This window comes from Spermophilus citellus (assembly GCF_964194105.1).
Source record: "Spermophilus citellus genome assembly, chromosome: 9".
Lineage (NCBI taxonomy): Eukaryota > Metazoa > Chordata > Mammalia > Rodentia > Sciuridae > Spermophilus > Spermophilus citellus.
The window spans coordinates 77,627,608-77,649,582 of NC_138191.1; the positions used below are offsets into that span (position 1 = coordinate 77,627,608).

A 21,975-nucleotide genomic window follows, 5' to 3' on the forward strand; every position below is an offset into this window, starting at 1 on the left:
GCGCAATAGCCAGACCCAGGGAATCAGGATTTGCGCAGGTCTAGCGGCGCAGAACTCCTGACTACTGCTCCCACCAGTGCTGAAAACGGAAGTTCCTTGCACCAGCTACCGGGGGAGTGGCTACTGGAAGGCAAGCAAATTCGCTGGGGGTTCTCAGCCCCAAGCTCTAAAAAACTTAGGGTCTGAGGGAGGCAAACAGGGAAAGTATGCCCAGATGTTCATGAAAACAGGGCCCGCAGGAGCACCAGACACGGCGTGTAGCCAGTATTGTGGTGAGCGTCACAGGTGAGCAGGGCCTGGCTTGAGGAAACATAAGAGAAGGCCATAGGCACTCAGGATTGGAGACCCGCATAGTCTGGGAGGAAGAGCTGCTGCTCAGTGACTGGTTCCCACCTATTGAGAAGAGAAGCTTGGCCCAGTGGGCACAGCTCCACCTACTGGAAGAGAAGTTAATCGAGCTCTATGATTGCATTGATTATTATTATTATTATTTTTCTTTCATTTTCATTTTTTTGTTGTTGTTCTTTAACTTTTTTTTTAAATGTGTTCAATTTTTTAAATTTATTATTATTTTTTTAAACTTTAATTTCCATTTTTTATTATAATTATTATTTTTTTTGTTTTAATTTCTTTCTTTCTTTCTTTCTATTTTTTTCTTTTGTCTTTTCATTTCTTTTCAATTTTCTTATACCCCCTTCCTTGAATTCTACCTGCCTACTCTCATTCTCTTTAGTGACTTCTTCCCTTCCCTTCTAATATCTTTCCTCCCAATCATCAAATAAATTTATAAGAATAAACAGTAACTCAGCAATCAAACAGAACAAGAAGTAACATGAGCAGCATAAAAAATCAAGGAAGAAAAGGAGTACAAACAATGAATGACAGCCTAAATATTCAGGAGGACCTAGTGTTATCAGAAAAATGGTCATATAAAGAACTCAAGGAATACCTTAGACAGATGGAAAGGAACCTTAAAGAGGATACAAGACAGCAAATCCAAACAGTGAAAGAACACATTGAAAATGAATTACATAAACAGATAAAAGAAGAAGTTAAGCATCTTTATCAGGAGATAGAGAATATAAAAAAATCAAACAATAATTCTAGAAATGAAGGAAACGATAAACCAAATTAAAAACCCAATTGAGAGTATCACTGACAGAGTGGAGCAAGTAGAAGCCAGAACGTCAGATAATGAAGACAAAAGAGTCTAGCCAACTCAGAAAGGCTGGTAAAAAAAAATCACGAGAAAAACATCCAAGAGATATGGGATAACATAAAAAAAAACAAACTTAGGAGTCATCGGGATAGAGGAAGGTACAGAGATTGAAACCAAGGGAATGAGTAACCTGAATGAAATAATTACAGAAAACTTTCCAGAAATAAAAAAGGAAACAGATATACAAATTGTAGATGCATGCAGGACACTGAACACACAAAATCACAGTAGACCAACACCAAGATATATTGTTATGAAGATATCTGATATACGGAACAAAGAGAAAAATATTAAAAGCTACAAGATAAAGGAGGCAGATTATATTCAGGGGTAAACCAATAAGGTTAACAACGGCTTTTTCATCACAGATGCTGAAAGCGAGAAGATCCTGGAACAACATATTTCAAACACTAAAAGACAATGGATGCCAACCAAGAATTCTGTATCCAGCAAAATTAAGCTTCAGGTATGACAACGAAGTAAAAATCTTTCATGATAAACAAAAGCTAAAAGAATTTGCAGCCAGAAAGCCAGCATTGCAAAGTGTCTTGAGGAAAATACTACACGAGGAAGAAATGAAAAACCAGAACCAAAACCATCAGTGGGAAGAGCCACGGTAATGACAGAGGGTGGGGGGGAAAGCTAATCATGGAGAAACAAACTAAATTAAAAAAAAGATAAATAATCAAACATGGCTGGCAGTACAAAACATATATCAATAGTAACTATAAACGTTAATGGCTTAAACTCTCCAATAAAGCGACATAGGCTGGTATCATGGATTAAAAAAAAACAAATCCAACAATATGTTGCCTCCAGGAGACACATCTGATTGGAAAAGACATACACAGGCTGAAGGTGAAAAGTTGGGAAAAAATATACCACGCACACGGTCCTCGTAAGCAAGCAGGGGTGGCCATCCTCATATCGAATAAAATCGACTTCAAGACTAAGTTAATCAAAAGGGATAAGGAAGGTCATTATATACTGTTAAAAAGAACCATTCACCAACAAGACATAACAATTATCAATATTTATGCACCAAATAATGGAGCTTCGACGTTCATAAAACAAATTCTCCTCAAGTTCAAGAATCAAATAGACCACAACACAATAATTATGGGTGACTTCAACACACCTCTCTCACCATTGGAAAGATCCTCCAAACAAAAGTTGAATAAAGAAACTATAGAACTCAATATCACAATCAATTACCTAGACTTAACTGACATATATAGAATATATCAACCATCATCAAGTGGATATACTTTTTTCTCAGCAGCACATGGATCCTTCTCAAAAATAGACCATATATTATGCCATAGGGCAACCCTCAGTAAATATAAAGGGGTGGAGATAATACCATGCATTTTATCTGATCATAATGGAATGAAACTGGAAATCAATGATAAAAGAAGGAAGGAAAAATCCTACATCACATGGAAAATGAACAATATGTTACTGAATGATCAGTGGGTTACAGAAGACATAAAGGAGGAAATCAAAAAATTCTTAGAGATAAATGAAAATACAGACACAACATATCGGAATCTATGGGACACAATGAAAGCAGTTTTAAGAGGGAAATTCATCGCCTGGAGGTCATTCCTCAAAAAAAAGGAAAAACCAACAAATACATGAGCTCACACTTCACCTCAAAGCCCTAGAAAAGAAAGAGCAAAACAACAGCAAGTGTAGCAGAAGGCAAGAAATAATTAAAATCAGAACGGAAATCAACGGAATTGAAACAAAAGAAACTATTGAAAAAATTAACAAAACTAAAAGTTGATTCTTCGAAAAAATAAATAAGATCAACAGACCCTAAGCCATGCTAACGAAGAGAAGAAGAAGAGAGAACTCAAATTACTAACATACGGGATGAAAAAGGCAATATCACAACAGATGCTACAGAAATACAGAAGACAATTAGAAATTATTTTGAAAACCTATATTCCAATAAAATAGAAGATAGTGAAGACATTGATAAATTTTTTAGGTCATATGATTTGCCCAGACTGAGTCAGGAGGATACACACAATTTAAACAGACCAATATCAATGGAGAAAATAGAAGAAGCAATCAAAAGACTACCAACCAAGAAAAGCCCAGGACCGGATGGGTATACAGCGGAGTTTTACAAAACCTTTAAAGAAGAATTAATACCAATACTTTTCAAGTTATTTCTGGAAATAGAAAAAGAGGGAGCTCTGCCAAATTCATTCTATGAGGCCAATATCACCCTGATTCTGAAACCAGAAAAAGACACCTCAAAGAAAGAAAACTGCAGACCAATATCTCTGATGAACCTAGATGCAAAAATCCTCAATAAAATTCTGGCGAATCGGATACAAAGGAACATCAAAAAAATTGTGCACCATGATCAAGTAGGATTCATCCCTGGGATGCAAGGATGGTTCAATATACGGAAATCAATAAATGTTATTCACCACATCAATAGACTTAAAGATAAGAACCATATGATCATCTCGATAGACGCAGAAAAAGCATTTGACAAAGTACAGCATCCCTTTATGTTCAAAACATTAGAAAAACTAGGGATAACAGGAACTTACCTCGACATTGTAAAAGCTATCTATGCTAAGCCTCAGGCTAGCATCATTCTGAATGGACAAAAGTTAAAGGCATTCCCTCTAAAATCTGGAACAAGACAGGGATGCCCTCTATCGCCACTTCAATTCAATATAGTTCTCGAAACACTGGCCAGAGCAATTAGACAGACGAAAGAAATTAAAGGCATAAAAATAGGAAAAGAAAAACTTAAATTATCACTATTTGCGGATGACATGATTCTATACCTAGAAGACCCAAAAGGGTCTACAAAAAAACTACTAGAACTAATAAATGAATTCAGCAAAGTGGCAGGATATAAAATCAACACACATAAATCAAAGGCATTTCTGTATATCAGCGACACAACTTCTGAAACGGAAATGAGGAAAAACACTCCATTCACAATATCCTCAAAAAAAAATAAAATACTTGGGAATCAACCTAACAAAAGAGGTGAAAGACCTATACAATGAAAACTACAGAACCCTAAAGAGAGAAATAGAAGAGGATCTTAGAAGATGGAAAATATACCTTGTTCATGGATAGGCAGAACTAACATCATCAAAATGGCGATATTACCAAAAGTTCTCTATAGGTTTAATGCAATGCCAATCAAAATCCCAATGGTATTTCTTGTAGAAATAGATAAAGCAATCATGAAATTCATATGGAAAAATAAAAGACCCAGAATAGCAAAAACAGTTCTAAGCAGGAAGTTTGAATCAGGTGGTATAGCGATACCAGATTTCAAACTATATTACAGAGCAATAGTAATAAAAACAGCATGGTACTGGTACCAGAACAGGCGGGTGGACCAATGGTACAGAATAGAGGACACAGAGACCAATCCACAAAGCTACAACTATCTTATATTTGATAAAGGAGCTAAAAACATGCAATGGAGAAAGGATAGCATCTTCAACAAATGGTGTTGGGAAAACTGGAAATCCATATGCAACAAAATGAAACTGAATCTCCTCCTCTCGCCATGCACAAAAGTTAACTCAAAGTGGATCAAGGAGGTACATATCAAATCAGAGACTCTGCATCTGATAGAAGAAAAAGTTGGCTCAGATCTACATATTGTGGGGACAGGCTCCAAATTCCTTAATAGGACACCCATAGCACAAGACTTAATAACAAGAATCAACAAATGGGACTTTCTTAAATGGAACAATTTTTTCTCAGCAAGAGAAACAATAAGAGAGGTAAATAGGGAGCCTACATCCTGGGAACAAATTTTTACTCCTCACACTTCAGATAGAGCCCTAATATCCAGAGTATACAAAGAACTCAAAAAATTAGACAATACGATAACAAATAACCGAATCAGCAAATGGGCCAAGGACCTGAACAGACACTTCATAGAGGAGGACATACAGTCAATCAACAAGTACATGAAAAAATGCTCACCATCTCTAGCAGTCAGGGAAATGCAAATCAAAACCACCCTAAGATACCATCTCACTCCAGTAAGATTGGCAGCCATTATGAAATCAAACAACAACAAGTGCTGGCGAGGATGTGGGGAAAAGGGTACTGTTGTACATTGCTGGTGGGACTGCAAATTGGTGCAGCCAATTTGTAAAGCAGTAGGGAGATTCCTGGGAAAGCTGGGAATGGAACCACCATTTGACCCAGCTATTGCCCTTCTCAGACTATTCCCTGAAGACCTTAAAGAGCGTACTACAGGGATACTGCCACATTGATGTTCATAGCAGCACAATTCACAATTGCTAGACTGTGGAACCAACCTAGATGCCCTTCAATAGATGAATGGATAAAAAAAATGTGGCATTTATACACCATGGAGTATTACGCAGCACTAAAAAATGACAAAATCATAGAATTTGCAGGGAAATGGGTGGCACTAGTGCAGATTATGCTTAGTGAAGCTAGCCAATCCCTAAAAAACAAATACCAAATGTCTTCTTTGATATAATGAGAGCAACTAAGAACAGAACTGTGAGGAAGAGCAGGAAGAAAAGATTAACATTAAACAGAGACATGAGGTGGGAGGGAAAGGGAGAGAAAAGGGAAATTGCATGGGAATGGAGGGAGACCCTCATTGTTATACAAAATTATATATTAGAGGTTGTGAGGGGAATGGGATAATATATAAGGAGGGAAATGAATTACAGTAGAGGGGATAGAGAGAGAAGATGTGAGGGGAGGGGAGGGGGGATAGTAGAGGATAGGAAAGGTAGCAGAATACAACAGTTACTAATATGGCATTATGTAAAAATGTGGATGTGTAACCGATGTGATTCTGCAATCTGTATTTGGGGTAAAAATGGGATTTCATAACCCACTTGAATCTAATGTATGAAATATGATATGTCAAGAGCTGTGTAATGTTTTGATGAACCAATAAAAAAAAGAATCTTACATGCTGTACACAGCATTGAAATTATTTGATGCTTCTAGTTTTTGATACTTTTTAAATAAAAATATGAATTTTTATTTTTTTTGGTGCTTTGTATTTGTACATATTGATGGGATTTATTGTTATGTATTCGTATATGCACACAATATAACAATATAATTTGACCCATATCACACTCCAGCATTTCTCTCCTCCCTACCTATGTCTTGCCCCTTAATCCCTTTCCTCTACTGATCTCTCTTTCATTTTTAGGAGATCCACTCCCACTGTTATTTTCCCTTTTCCTCTCTAGTTTCCACTTATGAAAGAAAATACACAGGACCTTAACCTTCTGAGTTTGACTTATTGATGGTCTCTAGTTCCATTTATTTTTCTGCAAATGCCATAATTTTATTTTTCTTTATGGTTGAATAAAACTCCATTGTGTTTAAAAATTACTTTTTAAATATTATGCCTATAAGATACCTATGAATATTTTATGGTTTTATTTATATCACTAGATTACCAAGTATAAAATACCTTCTGGGAAAAGTTTTATGAAAGATAAAATTATTGAATTCTTTTCTTTATACAGGGAACTACCTATGAGGATGAGCTTAATAATATTAAATATGTTATTTCAAGTATTAATAAAATTCTGGCTCATAATTCACCAGTTTTGATTGTTCAAAGATGGATACGTGGCTTTTTAATTAGAAAAAAATTAAGGTATGTTTTATTTTCTTTCCCATTTGAATATTCAAATAATTAGAAAATTTGTGATAAAAATTCTCTAATAATTCACATTTTTGTATTCTCTCTCCTTAAAATGATATTTATATACCATTTGACCTAAGTTAAAGAAATAAGACTTTGTAGTGATTTATTCGAATATTTGTAATTATCAAATTTTGATACTTTATTTTTTGTTTAAATAAACTATAAAGTAACTAATCAATACTTTTTTATAGGCATTGTTTGAATAATTCTGGTAGTGTTTAAAGTTTATACTTAAAAGTATAAATCAAAACCACATTGCAATTCTGTAATGTAATGAGATATAATAGAAATAGAAGTCATGAACTATATAATGTAATATAATAAAAATATAAACATTAAAATATGTATGAGGATTTTAAGTTTTTGTATAAATCTGAAGATAATTTTGCTGAGATATCTGCTAATACATCAATCTGTTTTATCCTTAATTAGTTGTTCTTTCCTCTCTGGAACTGATCTTTACAAATAAAGGAAAATCTTTCTTGCTAGAATCTTTTCACATTGTACTTGGAGAAGTAAAGTAGGATAGTGTGTCATCAATATATGTGTAATTTCCAAATATCAAACTTGTGAAAAATAAATGAACATTTTCATATAGCTTATTTTCAGTTGTGTAATAATATTCAGAAGATGGAAATGCAATTTTTATACAAGTAGAATTAAAATAGGTACAGATTAGAACAGTGAATGTTTCCTGAGAACGCAAGATTAGGAAGTTTCACCAAAATGAGATTCAGCATTCTGTGGTAAGGTAGAATATCTTTCTTTCTCAGCCTACATGTGTTAAATCATACTTGTTGATAGTCCTGATAAAGACAGACAGGTATAGGGACAGGTAGCAAAGTTGACAGTAATACAGTGTCTGAAAGTTCTGAGGAGTGATTTCATATACTTTTCAAACCAAGGTCAAATTATAAGGAAGAATGTGTTCAGAAAATGGGAATATGTGAAAACATTGGAATAAAGGATATGGAAAAGGATCAGGTGGTTGCTGACAGGTGCATCTTTATTTAAATATTATTTCAGTCTCATATGTTCTATTTAAATTTAGTATGCACTTTAAATGAAATAAACATCTAATTCAATGAAATTGGCTTTAGTTTATTCCCCAGGATTGAGTTTTCTCTCTTATAATCAAGGCACCTTCTGATACTCAGTAATGTGAGTGAGATAAAAAATCTTTCTTCATGGAAACAATCTCTGAAAACTCTGCATGTATGACTAGTTTGAATGAGTTTTGTGGGGAGAGAAATCAGTAATAATAATACATCACAGTGGTTCAAGACAGACTGGTTGGAAATGCTTTCTTTCTTTAAAGTTTTGCTCTATTAAAAGCACATTACTTAACTACTGTGAGCATACATTTCCTCATCTGTAAAATTGTAAAGAGCAGGGGCTAATAGTACTTATTTCTTTGTTTGCTTGTGGGAATGGAGATCATGAATATAATGCATATAGCACCTAAAAAAGGTGGATATTACATTCTCATTAGCCGCTGTTTTTTTTTTTTTTTTAAATCATCATTATTGTTGCTGTATTTGGTGTTGTCTGCATTATTTGACTCTGAGGGATAAGTTCCTTAGAATTCTTGCTCCCTTTCAATTATATTTTCCACAGCATGCATAGAGGGATCTTTCAAAAATAGATGTCCGATCATTTTATTCACCTAATTAAAATCCTACAAGTGGCATCACACAGTTTTGTTATCACAAACACTTACCATACATGCTGCAGTTGTCTATGTAATTATCTGTATCACCAGATATAATGTAAGCTCTGTGAGGTGCAGAGACTCCATTTCTACTTGTTTTCCTTATCTGTAGCATATAACAGTACTTGGCACATGTTGAGTGCTCAAAAATGTTTGTGGAGTTGATTAATACATCAATAAATGAAAAGAGTATGGGAGCTGTAATCAGAAAAGTATTTCTTAATTCATCTACGGGAAAGTGAAATCTGGAACTGGGGACACAAAATGCTGCCCTGACCTCTGAGTATAGATCCCAAGTGATTAGTCTTCTTATATCTTTTTCTAGCCTTGAGAAATGCCTTTCCACACTCAAAACATTTTTTAATCTTGCTTGAAAATTTTTTGCTTAAACTACTTGAAATATTGTATACAGACGAAACTTAACATTATGATTAATGCTACTACATTTTAGAATGGAAGTTTTTTTTTTTTAAGATAGGCTTCACTTTCTGTCTTTCTTTCATGTCTATAGTGATGTTATTATTTTCTTTTTCTGTATTATAACAACTATACTTGATTACATAGAAATACTATTATATTGTTATTGTTATGAGAAATTAGTTTTTCTCAACTTTAAGAAGCTTTTTTACTTTTGGTTCTAACACTGCTTCTTTGTTGTTTTTGAATAATATTAAAAATATCATGATTTGCTTTCCGATTTCTATGGCTCTCTTCCTTACTACCCCACTTTTTAATGTTGACTCTCTCTCTGTCTCTTTGTCTGCTACTACTGCTGCAGCTGCTCCTGCTCAATTTGGATTCTGTCTTCAGGACCATCTCCATAGTTATGAAATTCGACCTAGGGTACAGCTTTGGCTGCTTAGTTTTGGGGGTTCATTGTCCCACTGCTCCAGACCCTTACTGGAGATTCCATTTAAATACTGTTGAAATATGTAACTCCCCCCACCAAGATTTGCAATTTACTATTTAGTTTCTGTCCTTAAATTAACTCTACAAGCTTTCCAAGTAGTGTCTAACTTTTTTTGTTTTATTTCTACTCTTCAGATACCTAAATGCTTCCATCAATTTCCTCCTGCATAGTTGCTAGCACCAGAGTATCCTTATAATATTGATGGATTTCCCCAATTGATTCATATTTCGATTTCCAAAGGATAATTTTTCGTAATGAATTATTCTATAGTCATGAGATGAATGGTTAGGTAAATAGCTATTTAAGAATCAAGAAAGTTAAATAGTATAATTCAAATAATTGACTACTTCTTGTATATTAAACAAAGAAAAAATCAGTGATAGTGAATGTAGGTTAAAAAAATCAGTGATAGTGGATGTAAATGGCAGGAAGATAGATTTCATCTCATTTTCCAAGAAAAATTGCAAATTATGTTTATCTGAATGATATCATAGTGAATTTCTTTTAATAAGTAATATAAAAATAGGAGTCCTTTGAACATTGGAATTTAATAAAGAATACTTTAGCACAGTTCAGAGTTTATTAGTTATAATGCTGAAGATATTTTAGACTGTATTTCCAAGTAAATATGACTAAATATGTTTGTACATGCATCAGAATACAGGAAGAAAACAATATACGATTATATTTAGATTAGGAACAAGGAAACTTAAAATTATCACTATTATAACTTCCTGAATGTGATATTTCTTTCTAGAAGAAGAAACAATATGTTTGTTTGTTTTAGTTATTTATTTGATTTGGTTTTATGTAACAGAGATTCCCCAGCCTGTGGTTTAAGCCAGGCTAAAGTTTTCTTTTTACAACAGAAGAGTCCATACTTCAAGAAGTCTAGGCCTGTGACTGCACAAACATAGGAACCCAAGCTTCCTTTAATTTCCTACTTTATCTTTCTATGTTTTGTCTTCTATCCCAAACACACTTGTGGTCCAAAATGGCCGCCCAGTTCAAATCATTTTGCATTTGGAAAACTCAGAAAGAACTTGTCACTTTACTAAAACAGCAACTATAGTAAGCCATAGTAGGAATATTATATTTCTTTTTTCCTACATTTTCTTTGTCAGAATTTAGTCATCTAGGTACATTGGCAGTAAGGGTTGCTAGAAATACGGTGTTTTGTCTGGCTATTTTGTCACATGTTGAAATTTGACTTCTATTACTAAAGCTAAAAGGGAGAATGGGAATTGAACAGTGTGTAGCATTTCTACCACAAAATATCTGAAAGCAAATGACAAAATAATCATATTTACTGCCCAGCAGCACTAAATGTGTATATGAAAAAAGGAACATATTATTGATTAAATATCTGTCCTGTGAAGAGAAAAAAAAACAGAAATAATGCTCAGGTATAATTATAAAAAGCTTATAAGAAAAATGCTATAAGAAATTCGTAAAATAGAATACAAGTATGCATTGAGCATGATAAAATGTACATAAAAATCAATAAAATTGGAATTAGTTTTTATCAAAAGGCAAGAAATTGAGAAGTAAAGAGAGAGAAGAAAAAAATACATATTACCAAAATAAAGAATAAATAATAAAATACATATTACCAAGACAAAAAAGGGTTGGGCATGGTGGTGCATTCATGTAATGCCAGCGGCTTGGAAGGCTGAGACAAGAGGAACTCAAATTTGAAGGCAGCTTCAGCATCAGTGAGGCTCTAAGAAACTCTGTGAGACTCTGTCACTAAATAAAATATGAAATAGGGTTGGGCTGGAGATGTGGCTCAGTAGTTGAGTGCCCCTGAGTTCAATCCCTAGTATCCCCCCACCAAAAAGAAGAAAAGAAAAAAAATGATATTATTGCAAGTTTTACATATAGTAAAGGTAATATAATGAACAACTTTATAGCCAATAATTTAATAATATTTATGAATTGGACAAATTTTTTGAAGGAACACAATTTTCAAGTTGACAAAAGAAGAAAGGAAAATGCTGAATTATACTGGATATATATTAAAGAATTTGAATCTGTCATTGAAATCAAATCTACAAGGAGACATAAGTCCTCAATAACTTTAATAGTAAATTATTCTCTATGGATAAGGAAGATATAGCACCATCATATACTCATGCATAAATTTTCCAGAGAACAAAAGAAAATACTTTCAAAGTTGTTTATTTATTTTTTCATTTTGAGAGCTCAGCAGACTGTGGATATCAAAACCTGATAAGAACATTTCAAGAAAGAAACTTCTCATGCACATAGATGTAAAAATCTTGAATAACATTAGAAAATCAGATTCAGTGATATGTAAGAAAGAATAACACCCTATCAACAATGTTTATTCCAAAAACACAAGGTTAATTTAATATTAGAAATCACATCAATAGACTAAAAAGGAAGAAAAAAAGAACTACCACGAGTTTTCTTCAGTTTACTCATTAGGATGTTAACTCAAACTGTGCAAGCTCTGTGAATTTTTGTGTAATTGATATTTGATCATCTTTCACATGGGCTAGGCAGAATTCCAAGGTGATCCACATGACCTTTACTTCCAGGTGTTTCTCCCATAATTATATTTTGATGAAGGCAAAATGAAGTTTTGAAGCTACTTATTAATCAGTTGAGCTTAAAGTGGAATAACTGAATGGTTCTAACCTATGCATGTGAGATCTTAAAACACAGGGTTTTACTGGCATTGATAGAATAGAACATCAGAATTACACTTGAATTACAAAAGGAATTTGGCTTGCTGCTGCTTTTCTGATCATGTAGGAAGAAAGATTTGAGTGTGATCTTTACAAGCTGGGGGTGACTCACTACAAATAGCCAACAAGAAAACAGGAACCTTGGCCCTGCACAAATAACAGGATTCTGCTAACAACCTGAAAAAGGTTGGAAATGAATTTTTCCTTCAATCTCCAGATAGTAGCAAAAAGTAATATACTTGATTTTATTTCTTGCACTTTAGGAGTCTTGTTAAGGAAATTGGGGCCTAATCCGACATGATGAAGATTTGGACCTACTTTTTCCTCTATTAGGCGCAGGGTCTCTAGACTTATTCTTAGGTCCTTGATCCACTTTGAGTTGAGTTTTGTCCATAGTGAGAGATAGGGGTTTATTTTCATTTTGCTGCATATGGATTCCCAGTTCTCCCAGCACCATTTGTTGAAAAGTATATCTTTTCTCCACTGTATGTTTTTGGCACCTTTTATTAGTATGAGATAACTGTATTTATGTGGGTTCATCTCTGTGTCTTCTATTCTATACCACTGATCTACTTGTCTATTTTGGTGCCAATACTATGCTATTTTTGTTACTGTAGTTTTATAGTATAGCTTAAGGTTTGGTATTATAATGCTTCTTGCTTCACTTTTCTTGCTAAGGATTGCTTTGGCTATTCTGGGTCTGTTATTTTTCCAAATGAATTTTATGATTACTTTTTCTGTTTCTATATGGAATGACATTGGAATTTTAATTGGAATCACATTGAAACTGTATAGCGCTTTGGGTAGTATGGCCATTTTGACAATATTAATTTTTCCTATCCAAGAGCATGGGAGATCTTTTCATTTCTAAGGTGTTCTTCAATTTGTTTCTTTAGTGTTCTGTAGTTTTCATTGTAGAGGTCTTTCACCTCTTTTGTTAAGTTGATTCCCAAGTATTCTTTTTAAGGTTATCGTGCATGGGGTAGTTTTTTAAATTTCTCTTTCAGAGGATTCATCACTAATGTAAAGAAATGCAATAAATTTATTCGTATTGATTTTATATACTGTTACTTTGCTGAGTTCGTTAATTAATTCTAGAAGTTTTCCGGTGGAGTTTTTTGGATCCTCTAAGTATAGAATCATGGCATCATCAAATAATGATACTTTGAGTTCTTCTTTTCCTACCCATATCTCTTTAATTTCTTTCATCTAATTGCTCTGGCTATAGTTTCAAGGACTGTTTTGAATAGAAGTGATGAAAGAGGGCATCCCTTCTTATTCCAGTTTTTAGAGGGAAAACAAACAACCCAATCAATAAATGGGCTATGGATCTGAACAGACACTTCTCAGAAGAACAAATATATGAAAAATGTTCAACATCTCTAGTAATTAGAGAAATGCAAATCAAAACTACTCTAAGATTTTATCTCACACCAGTCAGAATGGCAGCTATCAAGAATACATACAACAATAAATGTTTGCAAAGATGTGGTGGAAAAAGCACACTCATACATTACTGGTGGGACTACAAATTGATGCAACCAATCTGAAAAGCAGTATGGAGATTCCTTAGAAAACTTGGAATGGAACCATCATTTGACCCAGCTATCCCACTACTTGGTCCAAACCCAAAGGACCTAAAATCAGCATACTATAGTAACACAGCCACGTCAATGTTCATAGCAGCTCAGTTCACAACAGCTAAACTGTGGAATCAAGCTAGATGCCCTTCAATAGATGAATGGATAAATACTGTGGTATATATACACAATAGAATGTTACACAGCATTAAGAGAGAATAAAATTATGGCATTTGCAGGTAAATGGATGGAGCTGTAGAATATCATGCTAAGTGAAGTAAGCCAATCCCAAGAAACCAAAGGCTGAATGTTCTTTCTGATAAGTGGATGCTGATCCATAACTGGGGAGGATGGGGGAGGCATGAAAAAATGGAGGAAATTTGATTGGGCAAAGGGGAGGGAGGAAGGGTGGGGTTTATTGGGGCAGGAAAGATGGTGGAATGAGATGAACATCATTACCCTGGGTACATGTATGACTGCACATATGGTGTGATGCTACGTCATGTACAACCCTAGAAACGTAAAGTGGTGCTGCAATTGTGTACAATGAATCAAAATGCATTCTGCTGTTATATATATCTAATTAAAGTAAATAAATAAATAAAAATACTGCCAAACTATATAAAATGATGAATAGTTTTGGTATATATAAGGACTCTCATGAACATAGATAGTATCTTCTAAATTGAGATCTATATGTATCTAATTATTTCACTGTTTGTACAACAAATCAATTGATAAGATTTAAGACCTTTTTAAGATTAAGATAAAATTTAGCAAATAGAATTTAAAATAATTTAAAATTAAATATTAGATATCTTCTAGTATGTTTATTAACACTTAAAGATGAAACATTGAAATTGTTCTCCCTGAGATCAGGAAACAAACACATATGTCAATTATTAATACTCTGTCTTAACATTGTGATGGAGAAGAATATAACTGAGAAAAATAAAAACATAGCCAAAGGATTAGAAAGGAAGAAATAAAACTTTAATTACTTACCAATGTCATGATTCTGTGTGTAGGGTAGGAAAGTCTTAGTGGAAAAATAAATTCCATTAAAATGCTATTTACATAAACATTAAAATTGACAATTAGAGAATGAGAAGTTACTTTTGATAATATATGAAAAACACCATTTGTTGATTTAATCTTTGAGATGCAGGAAAACAAGATTAGATGTGCAAATGATATATTGAGGAAATGCCTTTGATGAACCAAAGGGAAAGTACAGGAATAGGCAGGGAGAGTCTTTGGTATCATATGAATCTGATATTTATGAAGGCAAAGAGAAAAAAGGATTGGACAGAAAGAGCCTCAGAGAGTGACATAATTCAAAAAAAATCTTAACCAAGCCAATTGGGAATTCCTACACAAATTTGTACTTTGGAGAAATTCAGTATCAGGCATAAATAGGCCAGCATGATTACTTTTGATGTGCTTAGTCATTGGTTGGGAAAAGCATTGGTGCAAACATAGTGGTAGTTTCAAAGTAGCAGTAGCTGGGCAGAAGTCAATCAGCTATGCACCCCATAGTGGGTTCTAAAAGAATATATAAGCATCACACTTTTGGACACCATATACCATAAGTTAGGACACATGTTAGGAAAGATATGAATTTATTTTTTTAAAAAAACTATCAAGCTTTCCTGATATAGCAAAACCACAATGAATATAGGATATATTACTTTTGTAGTAGTACATGAATTAATATAGTAAAATGAATTAATTAAATGATATTAATGTAAATTATATCAATTTTTCCCAATTGATCTGTAATTACAAAGTATTCCTTATCAAAACTGTAGGAATTTTTTTTCATTTGAAAAATAATATTATGTTGGAAATTCAGGTTGGTCTGTACTCATTCTCAAATCACCACTAAAGAGATAGCAACACCCCCACCAAAAAAAAAAAAAAAAAAAAAAAAAAACAAGCAAAAAATCCCCCCAAATCCAAGAACAACAACATAGAAAGATGGAGGACAAGGACAAAGATAAAGAGATAAAAAAAAAAATTTAGAAATAGAAAGCAGATGGATGCTTGTAGGTACTTTGCAGATCTTGGAAACCTATAACCTAGGTGTTAAAAACTTTAGATATGAAATGTTCCCCAGAAGCTGATGTGTGAGAAAATGCAAGAATTTTCAGAGGTGTAACCTAATAAGTAGATTAATCAACTGATATATTAATTAACTGGGCACTAACTCTGGGCAATTAGGGTGTAGCTGGAGGAAGTAGGTATTTGGGGGTGTGCTTTTCGGGGTTTATATTTTGTCCCTGGTAAGTGGAGTGCTCTTTTTGTCTCTCTACTTTCTGATAGCCATGTCCCGAGTTGCTTTCCTCTGCCATGCCCCTTTACCATTATGTTTTGTCTTATCTTGGATCCAGAGTTATTGAGTTAGCTGCCTGTGGATTAAAACTCTGAAAATGTGGGCCAAAATAAACATTTATCTTCTAAGTTGTCCTCCTTAGGTCTTTTGGTCACAGCAAAACAAAGCCAACTAAAATAGAAATTGGTACTAAGAAGAGTGGTCATAGCTGTAACTAATCTGACCATATGGTTCAGAAGGTTTCTGAAATTAGGGGGAAAGATTTTGAAAAAAAAATTAGATATGCAAGCTGGAAACATTTTAGATCACTGTAAGTAGAGCTTAATGAGAGATTGGTGAGAGCTCAGGAGACCAGAATGCTGATAGGACTGTAGATAGTAAAAACTGTGCTTAGGAGGTTTCAGCAGAGAAGAGGACTCTATTGGAAATTGGACTAAAGGCCATTTGCATTATGTTCTGCAAAGAAGTTGTCTAAATATTTCCATGTCCTTAGACTTTCTGTGAAACTGAATTTAAAGGTAATGGATTAATTAATCTGGCAGAAGAAATTTAAATGCAGCACAGCCTTCAAAGAGTGACATAGGTGGTGGATTTTAGCCAAGTTTATTATACTAATGGAAAACAAAACAAAGCAGAAAGATTTGTAAAACTTGCAGGTTGGCCAGAAAACTGCTAATAAAATCATGGCTAAAGAATGTGAGGTTGTTAAAGACATTACAGCTTCTAGATAAATGCTAAATAATTTACTCAGAGATAATAAGAAAGAGGCTTGAAGGAATCTCCAGAATTGGTAAGCTCACACCTATCTGAGACTCAAAGATATAAAAGCAGAAATTCCTTTGAGAAGAGGGGGTGTGGGGGCCACACACACCTGGCTTACACAGCAGGGGATAGGAAGTTGTTTTACAAAATTTAGCCACACAGGCATTCAAAATTGCTGCAGCCATTGTTCCTGGAAACCTGGCTAGTGATTAAGATGCTGGCAGAAAGCAATTTCAAGGTGCTGATTCTGCAGATATGCAATGTGCTTAAATTAGGTGGTCACAGAGATTTCCATAAAGATTTCAAAGGGAGACCTGGAAGACCAGGCAAAATGCAGTGGGGTTGGTGTAGCTGTAAACTGCCCCTAATATGGTGATCCATGGTGATAGGAGAAAGAAACCAAAGCTGCATTGGAGACCCTGCTGATTAAGAAATGCCAAAAATGTCAATGCCTCCCTAGCAAAGTTGCAGGAATCTAGCAGACACAATCCAAGGAAGCTTCCAAGTGGACTGCAACCAGTAAGGCCATAGGGGCAGAGCTATATAAGCACTTTGGAGAGAATATCACATTGCCATGTGCCCCAAATGCTAGACAAGAAGATATAGAACTTGTTTGCCCAGCTATATTTTGGTCTTTCTTTGGTCTCATGCCTTCCTTCTCTTTCCCTTTATCTTTCTTTTGGAATGGAAATCTTTACTATATGCCTTTATGAATTGGTCATATATAACTATCTTTTGATTTTTAGAGGGGCTCGTGCTGATAGTTTGCCTTGAGTCTTAGAGGAAACTGAATTTGTTGTGTAGCAGTGCTAAAACTGTTAAGACTATGGGGATTCGTAGAAATGAACTAAATATATTTTACATTGTGAGCTGGGCATGAGGTTTGGAGGACTAAGGGTAAAATGTTTTAGATATGAGATATTTCCCAAAATCTTGATACTGATTTTAGAAATCAGGAATGGATCCTTGTTCCCCAGTGTTGATAATTAAACACCCAAGAAATGCCCAGGTAAGTATAGAAAGCAAGTTTTATTTACGAAAGTGACAAAGTCAGACTTTTCTGAAGTGAAGGAGCCTTTGGAACCACTGGAGTGGATACATCTTGCTCTTTTATAGACCCTAGAACTCCCCACTTTAATTATTGTCTTCTCTTTCTTCCCTGTATCTGTGACCAAGGGCAGGGACACAGAGGTTGATTGTTAGCAACCCAGCATGTCCAGGAGCATTATGGTGGAGGTTAACAATCCACTGTACTCTCTTTGATAAACAGTTGTCATTGATTACCTAAACAGCCTGCCTGAACTTTGCCCCTGCCTCAGTTTGCTGAGGAATGTGACATATCCTGTTCACTTAGGCCAGGCAGGGCTGCAGGTGGATTGCTTTTTGGCAAAGAAAGCATATGGAGGACAGCAAAGTGGGTCCATTTTATAGAATTATTCTCTTAACCTTGTGTTTCCACCATTCTTATCTACCTGTCCCTTTATACACTCATGTGTGAAGAAATGCAAGAAGGTTTAGAAGTGAAATAATTGGGTTATGACATCCTTAACCTAATCATTGTATTAATTCACTTGAATGGATTAAGGAGGTGGTAACTACAGATAGGTAGTGTGTGGCTGGAGGAGGTAGGTCTTTGTGATATGCCTTTGTGGTATGTATTTTGTCCCTGGTGAGCAGAACTCGCTCTGCTTTCTGGTTGCCATATCCTAAGCTGGTTTCTTCCTCCTTTCTCTTCTGTCATGATGTTCTGCCTCACCCTGGGCCAAGACCAATGGAGCTAGCAGTCTATGCACTGACACCTCTGAAACTGTAAACTTTTTCTCCCAAACTTGTTAGGTTTTTTGGTGACAGTAACCCAAAAGATGATTAAGCCACAAGCAATTTTTTTTTAAATCAATAATGCATGCATTTTTAATTATTTTTAAAAGACCTTTTACCTCATTTTCTAGATAATATGTTAGGTACTTGAAAACTCTTCTGAAGTGATTAGCATTTTTGACAAAATCATTATTCTTTATTATCATTGTCATATTAGCATCACATGTTATTATTAAATCTCAAATTATCTGGATTTGTGTAGTACTTTCAAATGTTTTTATCATCATTGACTCTAATCTTTGATGACTGATCAAAGAAATTAATATCTCAAAATAATAAAAAATCTTTTCAAATGAATTTTTTAGAATTTTCTTGTTATCTTACAGTGAGAAGCATGGAAAACTAGAGTTTGAATATATCAAATAAAATTTCCTTATTTTTAAATTTTTTATAAGTAACTTTTGTAAAGAACTATTCACCTTCTTTTTCATTTATTAGAAAATAAAAATCTCAAAATTTTGGTATAATCAAGTATCCTTAACTATTGTGAATTTTTTGGTGTTATGCAAAGTTGGCAGTGGATTAAAATCAGCAGATTTGTATCAAGTTCTGGCTTTGCATAGGATGCCAGAAATTTTATGCTATCCTTCTCTTTTAATCCTATAAGTAATCTTACAAATAACGTTTCTGAGGTTAAAAAGCTCATAATTTATAGAACAGAACATAGGGTTACATCTTATGGATTCTAACCAATTAAAACATTCTTCTCATTCTGTTAACATTTATGTTGTCCTGGGAAAATATTGTGCCCTTATGAATTAGTTTTGGTGAAATTATGAAATTATGCAAAAGTGTCCTACCTCTCTCATAGTCATAATATAATGCATAATATTCAATTTCTAATTTTCATTGTTACATTCTAGACACAATTATTGAATGCCTACTATAAGGTAGGTACTTTCTAAGTCCTGAACATACAACAATAAATAGAGTATTCAAAGCCATTGCCTTCATGAAGTTTACATTTAATGGAAGCATTATTTTCACATAATGGTATATATTTGAATACATATAACAGTACACTAACTTTATATATTACTTTATATTATATAAATAACTTACAAGTACTTGATTACTACTAAATTATTCTTACTAAAATGTCTTATGTTTAAATTTATAAATACAGTTATATTTATTATCTCACTGAGTTCTTAGAACAACTCTCTATAAGATAAATAATTACTTCATGTAAAATAGAGAAAAATTGAGGATTCATAAAAAATATATTCTAAAAGTAAGAGAAATAGGAAATTTTGGTAATAGCTTAGTAGTAGAGCAACTCTTTAGTATGTTTAAGGCTCTGGGTTCAATTCCTTATTCTTCTGCACCAAAAGAAAAAAAAAAGGAAAAGTACTACACTTAGCTACTTAATATCAATACAATTAAGGAAAATCTAAGTAATTTATTATGTTTTAATAGTGGAATATCTCCAAATTCTTTTCAAATTCATAGTAGGTCTAGAAAAGAGCATCAAACTCAGAGGACTTGTGTTTCCGGTAGTTTTCTAATCGTGTGATGATGAATAGTTTATGAGTTGTTACTTTCATAAAATTATTAAAACATGTACTTTTCTTATCCATCCTACATATGTTTGGAAAATTAGTACTGCTGTGGTTTGAATATATTTCCATGCACTGGGAATTTAATCCCTAGTGCACAGTGTTGGTAAGTGGCACAGAGTGGGATATATTTATGTCACGAGGACTCTGTTCTCATGCATGAATTAAACTCTATTTAGAAAAAGGGCTTGAGGGTGCAAGTTGAATCTCTAGTATCATTTTTGGTCATTTGACAACTTCTACCAACCTATGATGCAGTAAGAAGGCCCTCATCAAATGCATCCCTCCAATCTTAGACTTCCCAGACTTCAGAACTAAATATTTGTTTTTCATAAAGTATCCAATTCATGTTATTCTGTTATAGCAGCATAAAGTAAGAAAATAATAAAATAGAACAATTATAACAATAAAGTGTAATAAAATTTCCCAACATCACTACTTTTGTACTTTAGGACATTATGAAGTAAAATTAGGGGTACTTGAACACAAACTTTGCCAAATGTTGATAGTTGATATGATTAATAAGATGGTTATAAAGTGACTTAAGAGGTAGGCAGCATAAGGTCATCTCTTAGTATCAGTAGATTTGTTTCACTAGCTACTAAAATCCATCGATGCACAAGTTCCTTATAAGAAGTGGTATGGTATAGTTCTGTCACTAAAACAAATCAACTTACAAAGAGAAAAAGGTTTAGTTTGGATCACAATTTTGGAAGTTTCAGTCTGAGATTGGTTGACCCCACTGCTGGTAGATTCCAGTGAGGGAGCAGCATATAATGATAGGAACATGTGACAGAGCAAAACCATTCATGTCATGACTGAGATACAAAAGATAGCACAGAAGGGTGACACAATTTCTTTAAGGGCATTCAGCATGAGTGAATAGTTTGAATGAGTTTTGTGGGGAGAGAAATCAGTAATAATAATACATCACAGCGTTTCAAGACAGACTGATTGGAAATTCTTGCTTTCTTTAAAGTTCTGTTCTATTAAGAGCACATTACTTAACTACTCTGAACATGAATTTCCTCATCTGTAAAACTGTAAAGAGCAGGGGCTAATAGCAGTACTTATTTCTCTATTTGCTTGTGGGAATTGAAATCATGAATGTAATGCACATAGCACCTAGCAAAGGTGGATATTACATTCTCATTAGCTGCTATTTAAAAAATATCATCATTATTGTTGCTGTGTTTGGTGTTGTCTGCATTATTTGACTCTGGGCGATAAGTTCCTTGGATTTCTTGCTCCCTTTCAATTATATTTTCCATAGGAAGCATAGAGTGATCTTTAAAAAATAGATGTCTGATCATTTTATTCGCTTAAAACTTAAAATCCTGCAAGTGATATCATACAGTTTGGTTATCACAAACATTTACCATACAATGCTGCAGTTGTCTATGTAATTATCTGTATCACCAGATATAATGTAAGCTCTGTGAGGTGGAGAGACACTATTTCTACTTGTTTTCCCTTCTGGGCCTCTTTTTAAAGTTTCCACCACTTCCAAATAGCGATAGGCTGGGGACTAAGTCTGTAGTCTACATGGACCTTTGATGGCCATTTAAGATCACACTATAGCAACATGTAT

The 21,975-nt window shown here is 34.0% G+C and overlaps 1 protein-coding gene across 1 annotated transcript in view; it reads left to right on the plus strand.

Annotated features, from left to right (window-relative positions):
• LRRIQ3 (leucine rich repeats and IQ motif containing 3) overlaps positions 1-21,975 on the plus strand; it is a gene marked incomplete at its 3' end in the record, with an annotated part of 163,173 nt that overhangs the window by 40,692 nt on the left and 100,506 nt on the right. The window contains exon 4 of the mRNA XM_081305610.1: positions 6,751-6,876. Within this exon, the coding sequence (XP_081161736.1) occupies positions 6,751-6,876 (126 nt within the window). The remainder of the gene's footprint in view (positions 1-6,750; positions 6,877-21,975) is intronic.